Below are 13,057 nucleotides of genomic sequence, written 5' to 3'. Positions count from 1 at the left end.
ATATATATGTATATATATATAAAGTCTCTTTATCCCTTTCTGCCCAAGTACATTGCCATTCTTGCCTGCTATCTATGTTGAAATTCAGGTGCCACCACTGCACAGCAGAATTCATTTATGCTCCCCACAAAATCTATTAAACCTACGATGTGCCAGGCACTGTTCTAGGCAGTAAGGAAATGATGGTGAAAAAGAAAGTCACTTTCCTCACAGAGCTTACCCTCTAATGGTAGGAGCCCAGAAATAAGCTAATATACTAACCATCAAACAAAAGAGCAAACAACTAAGTGACTCCTGTGTGTAGGTGAGTGGGTGAAGTGCTGGGGAAGGAGTCAGATGGAGGGGTCCGGGAGTATTCCCCAGAAAAGGTGGCTCTTTAGCTACATGTGGAAGTGTGAGGTCCTAGAGAAGTGGAGAAGGATATTCCAGCCTTGACTTCGACCTCTGAGAATGTCAGAAGATGGATGATCTGGCTCCTTGGGAACTTCTGGACAGGGTCTCTAGAATGCCTGACATACTGAAAGAGTTCAATGAAGAACCATCCCAGCGGGAATCCCATTGGTGATGGTCACTGCCATGTTCAGGCCTCTATAGTGAGGAGAAGGGGAGAAAAGAAGAGACTGAAAGAAGTGAGCTATGCTGGGAGACCACAGCCTTGTCCTGGTTATCACTGTCACGTTCATCACTCAGCCTTCTGCATCTCAGTTCCCTCATCTGTCCAATGGGAAGGTTTGATGAGACTCCAAAGATCCTGCAAGCTCAAATAACTTGTCTCTGTTTTCTTTCTTGTCAGCTTTGCTAAAGCAGAAGCTGTAAGTCTGGTTGCATAAAGAGTTTATGATTGGGACGTGCTGTCTGTTCACTCTCCCCATCCACTAACAATCTAGAACTCCAATCTGTATAATTATTCTCTGTCCAGTTTTTTTAAAATTTGAGATTTAAAAGAATCTTCAAACCTGGTGACTTTTTCCAGTTTTATTTGGTATATTTCCTGGAATGAGTTACAAGGATAGGGACTTAATCAACACAGAGTTGAGAACAACAAAACGTTTGGGGTCATTTTACATGCTACCCAGCTTTATACTAAGCTGACAATAAGATTATACACAAAATTATTTCTAGAGCTTCTGCTTGAAGCAGGCTGCCTCGATTACTTAACAACTGCCCCAGTCTTCAAACTGTTCTTTCCTGCCTTGATTTACAAATACAGATATTTGAGAAAAGAGCATATCTCTTTAATGTTGCTGACTGTGTAGTCAAACCTTTGTGTGAACATGACAGAATAGAGGTAATAGCATAAGCTGAAACATAAGTAATGCTTAGAGTATGCCAGGCATTGTTCTAAGTGCTTTATATACATTTGCTTTTTAATCTTCAGAACCACTTCATATGGTAGGTTCTCCAATGATCATTTCACAGAAAGAGGCAGAGCAGCAGGGGCAGAGGTAGGAGGCAGACTGGCTGCAGGCTCTGTGTGGCGCAGCACTTTCTGCTTTGGGGCCTGCCAGCCCCACAGCAGCCGTCCCCAACGTGCTTGTGCTCACCTCAGAGCTGAGGGTATTTCTTTCCCTTCACCACCACCCCTTTGGGGCTGTGCTTGCAGGCTCCAGACCAGCAAGTAGCAAGTGGCACCAGCTAATGGGTATGTCTCTGGGTGATGACAGAGCTCCATGCATGTGCCACAGGAGGGTCGCCTCTGGGGAACCCGGTGGCCAACGTGCTGGATAGTGGCCTTCTGATGGCTTTGAAGGTTACAGGTTTACACTGCAGCCTGGCCTCCTCCAAGGGCAAACCCCAGGCAACTTTAGGTAGAGTCTTGGGTGAAAAATATTCTATGTAATTTCCTCCTCTGAGTATTTGTCAATTATAGAATAGGAAGGTACGAATTAAAGAATTCTAGGATAAGGAGGTGGTCACATTCTCCAGGTATCAACATCGTACGGAAACCTTGGCTGTGCATGGCCTTCACTGGTTCATGACTGTGCAGTGCTGCTCACTCGCATCTCCCCAGGACCTCCCCAGGCGCACCCAGGTCACCCCGCAAGCACCGCAGGGAAGCGATTTAGGGGCTGGTAAGGGTCTTGCTCCTGTCTTTATACCCTGTGTGGAAAATGCTTCTCTTTGAGAAAGCGTGCGAAACAGTTGCGTTAAGAGATTATTGTTCATGGCACCAAACATGTCTTCATTTAACAAAAGGATTAGTTGATGGGGCATTTAAAAATAAAGAGCTTTCTTATTTTATTTCTTAAAATACTGTTTGATTGACAGTTTGCCTTTTTCAGGAAATCGTCTGTTTGATAAAATGAGATGCTTCTAATAACCATCCTTTCTTCCTGTTCTTTCACTTTAAAAATTCAGTCTTGCCTGTCCATGAAGCCACAGTGGCTCTGATGAGCATAGAGGGGTGGAGTGCAAGGTGGAGTAAAATCAGACAACAGGATCTTCTCTGTGGTCACACCCGGCTTCTGCAGTCTCTGTCCAAGCTCCTTCAGAGTTCCCTGACTTGCAGAGGTTTGCTCCACCTAACCCTCGATCAACTCAGGGTGTCAGAACACCTCCCAAAGAGCATTATGTGATCAAACTGTAAATAACACATAGCCTCATTTTGAGCAGATTAACACGTGATTTTGCTTTCATGTGTACTGCTTTTGCTTAAAGCAAAGGACATCTTTGGATTGAATCTAGTATAGAATTAAAAGAGGGTAGTTTTCTTAGGTCAGTATGGGGTAGAGGGCTTTATCCTATCACTGGAGCCCCTCTCAGTATCTGGGGTGAATTGAAACCTCAGCACACACACAGTCTGGTCCTCGCTGCCCGCCCTTTCCGTGATTGAGCTTGGCCATTTGTAATCAGGTGCACATGATGGGAAGATGTTGGGATTTACTGGCAGGCTTAGACTGAAGACTGGCTGCAGGCTGCGCTTACTCCTTTCACATAACACAGCAGCTGAGCCCGGAGTTGCACTAATCGTTACCAGGGATGGATTGACTTTCGTAACAGCAGGGCTAAGGGCTGAACTTGAGCTAAAACCACTTCCGAGGATGTGGAAGCTTTTTCTGGACATAAGAGCATTGCCACTTCCCCTTGGGGTGTCCCAAAGTAATTCATTAAAGAATATTTGACATGGAAGATTGCCAGGTAATGCCAATTCACGCGAGTTGAATGGCAGGGAGAACTCTTCAGCACTGAGGACTTTTAGAGCTAGAGCTAGAAGGAACTTGGAGACTCTCTAGTCTTGTGGTTTTCAGACTTTTTTTAGCCGAAGAAACCATTCTTCCAACACAAGTTTACACAGAATGCCAATAAACAAAACAGCTAAACGCAGAGCTATTCCAAAAAAGTGAGAGTTGGGGGCTGAAGCGCACTCATCTCCGCTCTGACCCTCATGACCCCATTAGGGAAACTGCAGTCCTTATCCTTGCCTGCCCTTGAGGCCAGGGAGTAGTAGGGTGCATGGGAGAGAGCTGATGGTCAGGCAGAATCCTTGGTTTTGGCACATTAGCCTAGCTGATCCCAGACTTACTTATCTGTAAAATTGGCTATAATGTCTTCCTCAGGGAGTTTTGAGAGCATTAAGTGAAATATTATGTGTGAAAGCTCTAAGCGCCCTGCCAGGCTGCAGTAGTTACTCATTAAATGTTAGCTTTAGTCCCATTTTTGTCTAGTCACGAGAGCTATTTCATTGCTGTTTCTAGATCTACCCCAACACAGCACATCTCAGATGGGTTCCCGATGACTTGGCCAGCTGTACATTCCTACAAACACGAGAGATTCATCTTCATATCTGCTTTTATTTGGTCTTTAAATTGTTTTCCTCAGAGGTAGATGTTTATTAAAGAAAATGTGGAAAGTATGTAAAAATAAAAGGAAGATAAAAATTACTGAGCCTCACCTAAACAAACTCATCAACATTTTTGTCCTATTTCCTTCCAGTCTTTTTTCCCCCCCCCTAGTGCATGTACTTGTATGGAATATGAAGAGATGATTGCTTTGTTTTGATCTTTCTTGCTGGTGGGAAGCAGCTTTGCCAAATCCCACCTTTTAAAACAAGCTATTGGAAGCCGGCTATGGAGAAGAGAAACAGATGTTGCCTGTCTTTTTCACTATAACTGTAACATCAAACCTTCCCATAGCTGTAAACACTCTTCTCAGATTAAGCTTGTAAATTATACCATTTTCTGGGAAGAGTCCCAGCCTTAAACCAGCTCCTCTTCTCTCAACCGACAGTTGCCAAGGCCCATCTGAGTCTTTTTGCCTTTTATCCACATTAGTCACTGCCTTCTCTTTTCTAATGTGGATTTGTGGTTTGGCTTGGTGACCCTCCACTTACAAAATGAGTTGCAAGCAAATTTCTCAACTTTCCTAAGTAAGCAGACCCCACACCTTGCCCACACCTCTACCTAAGACCACTGACCTCCTCTTGCTCCCCAACTCCCACCCTGTCCTCTGGGCTGCTGTGCCATCACCATGGGACCAGGAGTGGAAAACATGGGAGCAGCAAAGGAATCTCTGAGTTCAAAAATTGAAGAAATCGTGAAAAATAGAAACAGCTTAGGAGAAAGGATCCTGGAGTCTTGAAAAGATAAGATTTGGAGAGGGAGGTGGAAATAATGCAAACTGCTCCTCCTTTAAAATGTTGCTGAAGGTCAGCCCCAAACCGAGAAACCAGGAGGGACACTCAGCTTTCTCCTCTTTCTTCACCCTCTTCTTTCTACCTTGTGACCTGTTACTCCTACAACCAGGGCTCTTGCTTGGACTATGGGGCTAGTTCAGTTATAGGATAAAAGGGCACTCGTGGGGCTAATTTCTATGTATTACATCGTGTCAGTGGGAACATGCTATTTGAGTTCCAGACAGCCAACTTAAAAGCTTTTGGAACACAACCCACTGATGAGTGAGAGACTGCAGACTTTGTGTTGAGGGCCAGTCTCACTCAGAATTGTTCCTGTGCATAAGGCACCGGCAATAGTGCCCAGATGTTCTTTATTTTCTGAAACATATGGGCATCAGTAGGTATTTCTGTATACATGGATCTGATTGGAAGGAAGTCAGAGCAAACCCAATTAACTTGTGGTTGGGATTCTGTAAAATAACCAAGCTATTGATTCCAGCAAAAAATAGCTTCTGTGATATGGGCGTACAGATCTATCAAGATAACCATTCCTGATTGATTGATAGTCACTGGGTTAGCTTACTACAGATGTATCAGGAACCATGTGATGAAGAAAATGGCTTCCCAGTAGAGCCCAAGGTGTCTGGCGGTGTGTTTTAAAATAGCAGCTTCCATGTGGTATTTATGTCCTTAGCTCTTGGCGATGTGGCATTTCAGATGAAGTCATCTTCTTGGGTCCATTTCCTGAGTGTTGATCATTTTGTGACACAGAACAGCTTCTTATATTCTTAGAGAGGGCCTCCAAAGCCTAACCACCTGGCCCTGGGTCCATCCCCACTGTCCTTCCCTCCCACTTTTACCCCAAAACATGTTTTGTAGTTGTGGAAAATTACACATTCACAAATCGTGCTTCTTTCCTCACACCAAGCATATTCCCACACAAGGACAGATTCTGAAATGATCTCATGGATGAATCATGCCCTTATCCGGCTGTTTATAGGAGCTGCCTTTAGACAAAGATTTTGGTGTAAGCTACGTCAAGGCCCCTTCATTGTCTGCCAGTTACCCTTGGGGGATGGCTTATCGATGAAGTGCTAAGTGTGAGAAGGGCAGGACTTAGAAGACTAAAGGCTGCTTTGATTTTACTTTTTCCTGTCAGCTCTGGGCCTTGACTCTGGGCTGTGGGGGTGTAACCTTCTGCTCTGATACAAGTAAGTGGACCCAACCAAGGTGGTAGTTGTACTGTATTTGAAGAGGAAACCATGAGGATTTCTTAAACTATATTAATGCTCGTGTTGTTGAGGTCCTGTGGATGCGTAATCTCTCAATTACAATTATCTCACAAGTGGCATTTCCTTTCCTAATTCAGCTTTCAAGCTCTACTTTCTGTGCAGCAAATCTTTTTTTTTTTTTTAAGGATCTGGAAATCCTGTTAATATTTAATTAGCTTTTAAATTATTTATACATCAAAGTGTTCAACCTATTGTTGTCCTTTAAAGAGCAAGTGCCCCGTGGAGCTTCCAGCTGGCATTCTAAGGTCTCAAATTGAGAGCACCATTAGAGAAATGTCCACCGACGGAAGTCACGCCATCACCATCTTGGAACAGAGAGCCCTGGGAACTAGCTAATTGGACACAAACATACTTTTTTCCATCTACTTCCCAGGTGTTAAATATTAAATCTGATATCTTTTTTTATTAAAAGAAATATTGGTTCGTTAACTATAAGCTCCCTAATGAAAGGGCTTTAGCTTGAACTTCTTGTTATCTTACGGGGAATCTTATTTGATCAATTCTATGTGTCATGGAAGATGAAGACTCTTATACAAGATGAAATCAGGAGTGGTTCATTGTGTGGAAACTAGTGACCTGGGCATCAGGATATCTAGTTTGGCCATCTGTTCTGACCAGATGACTTCACATCTGTATATTCGGTGCATTGGCTTTATGCTGTGGGAGCCAAAACTAAAAGTGGTCCAGGGGGTTTCCAACCATGAAGTTACAGGCTTTCAAGGAGAACTGAATTAAGTGAATTGCAATGCCATCTCATAAAGGATGGATTTACACCCCATGAAGAACTAACATATTTCTGCTTCTTGCTTAAAGATATAACTGCTGCTTGGCTGTCTCCCCAAATGCATTTTTATCTCCTGTTTTAATCCCCTCCCCACAGTCTTCTGTGACATCCTCCCCTGTTCTGCCTTAAACCATCTCCCAACCCCCTCCCTGCATCAGCCAGGCTTTGTAAAAAAAAATCTTTGTGCTCCGTTTTCAAAGTGCATTTATTGCTTACAGCCTCTGCAAAAGTTAAGAAATTTAAATAGAATGAGAAATGAGCTCTTGTAGCTAAATAAGTCTGAGCTGTAGCATCACCCAGGGCTGTGGAAGAGAAGGACTCAGACCATGCATTGTCCACAGTTCCCTACCAGGGGTTCTCTTAGTGTATCCAGCCAAATGAGATCTTCTCATATCACCCAAGCACGTTCATCTCTGAATTCAAGCTACAGCATTTAAACCGTAATGCACAGTTTTGGACAATGTCTACATTTGGTATTTGAACTTGCCTCCACTCATATTTAGAAGGAGGTGGAACATAAATTAATATTTGAACTTAACACATATCTGGGAAAAAATATTCTAGGCTTTTCAAAGAAATTGAAAAGCTCAACTTCGGTTTGCTTCTAATTACTTTCAGCTGTGGTTCCACAATATCCAGCTCTATCTCCTAGTACGGGAGGGTTAATGCTGGCATTTGAGCCAGAGATAGTTCTATTTTCATACACCATTTTAATGAGAGTTTAATGATCTTAGAAAGAAAGCATCAAGATTTTATCACTACTCCACTGGGAGTTCTGCTTAATTCTTTTTCATTGGAGTTTTTAAACACTCCCTTTGGATAAATCAGTGACACCATTCAGAGTTCCTTTTTGCAGGTGACTTCCCACCCACTTGACCCCCAAAAAAGTGAGGCATCAAGGGCCAAGGGTCTCTTGCTTGCTTTACACTCACATGTAAGGCCTGAGCAGTAAATTAGCAAGCTGCCTTATCTGTAAATTAGGTGGCACGATATGAAATCACTGTTTATATAGGACAAAACGAGCAAATAACAGCAATTTCATATGGTTTGGCAACATGACACACTTAGCTAAAGACAACCCTAGAGAAGTTTGTCAGCCTCTGTGAAAGATACATTTTTCGGATTCGAAAGCTGTTAAAAAAAACCAACATTATTGAAATAGATGAGATGTGTTTCATTTTCTGTGGACATGTGACATGCCAGTGGATATGTGTAGACGTGTGCTCTACACAATTCCAGCCCACCAAAACGGCAGCCCTGAGGTGAGTGACAACTTAGTCACCACCGCAAAGCAGTCGATTTTTTAGAGCAGTTGTGCTATTTATTACCATGTCAGTGAAGTTTTTGAAGTGTGAATGGAATAAATGTGCGTGCATCAGCTTCAGTGTGCAAGAAATGTCTTATTTCTAATTTTTTTTTTTAATCTACTTCATACAAACTATTAGGCCCCCTTCTATAAGGCCAGAGGGAAATTCCAACTTAATTATCACTGGGCATCCCTCCCACTTCTCCTACAGTGGGCAGAAAATGACCAGGCCACTTTGGGGAAGAAAATTGGGAAATAAAATACAAGTCACTAAACATGTAATCTATGACTATTTGTCTTAAAAAGTAATGGTAGCCAAAGTACTGATGAGTAAGCACTAGTCCAGTACAACTGTCACTCCCCTCATGTGACTATTTAAATTTAACTAAAATAAAAAATTTAGTTCTTCAGTCAACTTGTCATACTTCAAGCACTCACTTGCCTCCTATGGTTAGTGGCTACCATATTGGACAGCTCAGATAGAGACCACTTCTGTCACTGCAACAAGTTCTGTAGATAGCGCTAAGCTAAGCAATATGTGTTTTCTAGTAGCAGCTGAGGGTGGTAAACCCACTATTCTCCCAGCTTAATTTCTTACTCGGTTTGATTATTTAGAAAGTAGAATGGTACAAGTGAAGAGCCAGTGGGGAGTGGCGGCAGCAGTAGGCAGACCAGCACAGTAGTTCTCAGGAGATTGGTTCTCGTGGTTAGGTGTGATGCAGCTTCACCTGTTGCAAAGTGTGGTCTGAAGTTTCTCTTCCATGTGGCCCAAAGTTTCCCTGAGGCACGTGGACAATCGCTGGGTCTAATAATCACCGCTTCTTTAAATGGGATTCGGGGGTTATCTCATGGAGAAGAGTCTTGGATTTTATGTGAGCACCAAAAGTATAATTTTTGTTATGGCTCCATTTGCTTTGGAGGAGGCATCAAGAAGCGGGCAGAGTGTGGGGTGAGTGTAGTTTGGTTCTGTGAACTGGGATGTGTATATTTAGCAGCCAGGGGTCAGCTGGCCAAAGCAGGGCTGTCTGTGGAAGCAGTGAGCTTGTGAGCAAATTGACAGATGAAAAGTGGCACAGTGGAAAAGCACCCATGTCCCTTGTTGTCTTTATGACCCACCCGTGAGACAGCAATGAGCCAGTAAACACTCTTAAAGTGTTATCTTGCGCATCAGACGCTGTGTGGACAGGATACAAATATGGACTGAGACTCTGTTCCTGCCTGCAGCCAGCTCTCCATCCAGAAGCACTCTTTTAAAAAAAAATTCTTACTAAAGTATATAGTTGAGATACATTTTTATATTAGTTTGGGGTGTAAGGAGCACTCTTAATAAGGGCCTATTTTAATACTCATTTTTTTTTAATCTTCTCACCCCATAAAACATTCCCTACTTTTATATTACAGCCCTAAATAACATCCTCTGTCTGGCAAAAATGGAAACAAGGAGATAATTGTTTGGGAGTTGGGAATTTGAGGCACATGCTTGCCGGGTTTGGCTCTGGACAGTCAGGAAGTCCATGGAAGCGTGCTGTAAGTTTTTTAATGAAATGCAAGGCTCTGCGGCCTTCGTTTCAGCTCACCTCCTGGTCTTCCCCCGTGGGGCTCCCTGCTTCTGACCCTCCACAACCGTTTTAGCCTCCTTGCCTGCTTCTTGCTTCATAGGCATTTTTCTTTGATAGCACCCTGATGCATTCATCATCTCTGTCTTTAATTGCTGGAGGAAGTCTTTTGAGAGCCTCCCTGGATGGCTCATGTAGGAGGCAGATGGTCTCTGGTACATGTGGTCTTGTGGGCCTGGTGGCCTTGCTGAGCCCCACACTGCTCCAGCCTGCTTGGTTATTCCAGCCGCGGATTTGAGGTCAATAACTGGAACACAGTTTTCTCTCTTGGCACAGCATGTTTGTGAAGTGATGTGACTTAAACCATCCTGGACCTCATAGCCCTCAGTGAATGTGGTCCCCAGAAGAGGAGAAATCAGACATATCCCGAGAGCACTTCCATGGCTCAGAACATCTTTGAAGCTCTCGATGGGATGATTTGCTCCTTCTAACAAAGCATTTATAGTTCTGTGAGTTACTGTCCTGTTTTGTACTGTCCTTAGGAGTGAGTTTGATGTTTGGAATTACCTGAAGTCATTTACAGTAAAATCTGATCAATGAGGGGAGCACTGATTAAAGTAAGAGTGTTCAGGGTGAAAAATATGTAGATAAAGTTTGAAGACCGGGATGGCTTGGCTGTTTGTTTTTTCCTGCATGACTCTAGTGTTGATTCCAAAAGGGACTCCAGAGACATTTTGAACGTGGCAGAACCATGGCCTCCCAAGGAGACTGCCTTAAAAATGCAGCTCTCACTGGGTGCAGGTCTTGAGTATTTCTTTTGAAAATTGCCATTAATTAAACACTCCACCTTATAGGTAGGATTAGGTAGCCAGTTCATCCATAGGACACCCATAGATGAGGATGAGTGTTCAGCAGAATCAGAGAATCCTGTATTTTTCCACCGAACAGGGTGGAGGGTGGTGGGGCATCTCTTGTCTTTCTTCTCCACACTCACCTGGCTGTTTCTCTTTCTTTCTTTGATTCCTTTACTTTCCTCCCAGAGAGTCTTGCCTTTACATTTTCTTCATTCTTGCTTAGGTTGTAAGACACAGCCCCCGAGTGCGGTGCCTCTCTAGGCCACACAGCAATTGTACTGCAGGCCTGAGGTGGCTTTGACTCACAAGCACTATGTCACAGAGAAGAAGCAGGAAGACAGTCCTTCCCAGATGTGGCTGTAATTTAAAATCACCTGGGCAGCATTTATAACTCCTACCACCCAGATTGCACCCCACACCAACTGAATCTGAATGGCAGGAATGGGAGCCAGACCATGGTAGTTTGTCGAAGATCCCCAAGTGATTCTAATATACAGCCAAGTTTGAGAACTACTGTAAGGGGGGTTGTCCTTGAAAATGTGGAGTTGTGTCTGAGCTTAGCCACAGCCAGCTCATCTTGCATCTCCAGCTCATCTTGTGATGTGCTACAGACAGCATTGGATGCAAAACCAGTCTCTTCAACCTGCGATCCTAATGACATTTGCAAGCCACTGACCTACCCTGGGCCTCGTTTTCCTCATCTGTAAAATAGGATAATAGCAATACCTGTTTGATAGGGGCATCTTAGAGAATGAAAGAGGTGATGTGTGAAAGTCTCTGTAAATTGTGAAGTGTTCTATATAAGTGTTTATTGTTAATGCTGGATATTATTTTTTTATAGAAAAATACCTATTTTCTAGGTGGCTGGCCTGGCAAGTAGCCGGAATGACTATTGTGGCATTGACTCTTTACCAGCAATAAACCTGAGAACTGTAGGGCAAGAATTTCTTTCTCCCATCTAATAAAAGGGGTGTCAAGGAGAGGAGGTCTCTCCAGATTTAAAAAGAAGCCAGCAGCTAGAGCCCAAGAGAAGCATTGTCCCACTGTACCCAGAGAATGCTCCCTGGCTTCCTATTCAATGACCATCTTAGCATAGAGGGGCCTTGCTGAGCAGCAGAGGAGGTCGGTAATCCATCAGCTTCTGAGCCTAACTTTCATCTTCAGGCTTTCTGTACAGTTGGATTTTGTTTATCTCAAAGTGAGTGGAATTGCCCACAGAGTGTCACTGACAAGCCCCAAAGGAGGGACAAAGGGAGGTCCAGTCCAGGGCCTGCTTGTCAATGTTGTCTCATGCAGTAAACATCATTATATCTCTTTTGGGTACAAACAAAAGCATTTTTTTCTTTGGCTTTTCCTCCCCAGGGATTTGAAGTTGGATGGAGGGAGACAATCAGCAGGTGCCGTGAGCTTGAAGGAGATCATTGGCCTTGAAGGCGTGGAACTGGGAGCTGATGGGAAGGTAAGGCTATGTGGCTTCCAGTCAATGAGTTTGTGCCGATACCACAGGTTCAGGAAGCAGAGGCACCTTGACAGACCATGAATCTCACTTGTGGTGGAGGAACCAGGTGTGGGACATATTCCTGGGTGCGTGACATCAGCCTGTACCAGTCCTCCAGCATGAGGAAGGAAATCCACCAAGACAGTGATTAAATAGCAGCACAACAGTTTCTCTGCCTGCACTGTTTAACAGCAGAATGTATGATATGACCAGTAGCATCAGTATCTCAGGCACACACGTGCACACACATGTACATGTGCTGGGATGGAGTGACAGGTGATTGGATTAACAAGGAATAGCTGATGGTGTCAGCAAGCAACATTCCCACTACTGGAAAGTATTTTTGGCTTCCCGTGGTCCTGAGAAGCTAAGAGTCCCTTAGCCTTAGATAGTGACCACTGAGCAGCAGAGCTGTCCTATTCCTCTCTCACCCACAATTCACGGAGCTGCTGGGTTGAAGTCTGAGGAGTGAAGGTTGAAATACGAACTTGGCCTCTTTGTGCTGGATCCAGGCGGTCTTTATAAACCCTTCCAAAGCCTGTTTGTGGAGACAATGCAAGAGTTTCTTTGAGAAAGCTGTCCTAGCATAGTTTGCTTGCGGGTGAAGCTGCTGGGGCGGCAAACAACCTCCCGACCACCCTTTCCCCAGGACAGCTGGTCACCACTGTGCCCAAACGGCATCAACCCGGAGTTTAGGGTGTTGAGCCACAACTCCCCAGGCAGGTGTAAAGAAAAATACTTGTCCTATCTTCATTCCTAAGGGTTGGGTGTTCACATAGGAATGAGGGAAGATAAAACAGAGACGAGCATCATAGATGACATCTGCCAAAGGAATACAAAAGAACCGCCAAAGGTCACAGTCCCTTATCAGAGACTCCTGGGGCCTGATGAACCCTGGAATTCTGCTTTTGGTAGTTTATAAAAAGTAATAGCACTGTGTGCCTCACATATTACACAGCACCCCAACGGCTTCTCAGATAGCACATTGTTATCAAACACACTAATATTTCTGCCACATAACATGAACATTCACACCAAGTAGAATAAATTAAAACTATAGATAGCCTCAAGTCAGTTCTGGCACAAATGAGTGCCAAAACAAATTTCATTTTTAAGATCTCATTGGATTTTAGAGCTGCAGATGTGACAATATGG

At 43.8% G+C, this 13,057-nt stretch overlaps 1 protein-coding gene across 1 annotated transcript in view; it reads left to right on the top strand.

Annotated features, from left to right (window-relative positions):
* The window catches only part of CABLES1 (Cdk5 and Abl enzyme substrate 1), a 119,393-nt gene that overhangs the window by 74,242 nt on the left and 32,094 nt on the right, over nt 1-13,057 (top strand). The window contains exons 5-6 of the mRNA XM_011360490.2: nt 11,767-11,863; nt 11,970-11,988. Coding sequence (XP_011358792.1) covers nt 11,767-11,863; nt 11,970-11,988 — 116 coding nt within the window. The remainder of the gene's footprint in view (nt 1-11,766; nt 11,864-11,969; nt 11,989-13,057) is intronic.

The sequence above is a fragment of the Pteropus vampyrus genome, unplaced genomic scaffold (genome assembly GCF_000151845.1).
Source record: "Pteropus vampyrus isolate Shadow unplaced genomic scaffold, Pvam_2.0 Scaffold55, whole genome shotgun sequence".
In the NCBI taxonomy this organism is placed as follows: domain Eukaryota; kingdom Metazoa; phylum Chordata; class Mammalia; order Chiroptera; family Pteropodidae; genus Pteropus; species Pteropus vampyrus.
The sequence above is the reverse complement of the archived record's forward strand: the minus strand, read 5'-3'. Positions and strand labels throughout refer to the sequence as shown.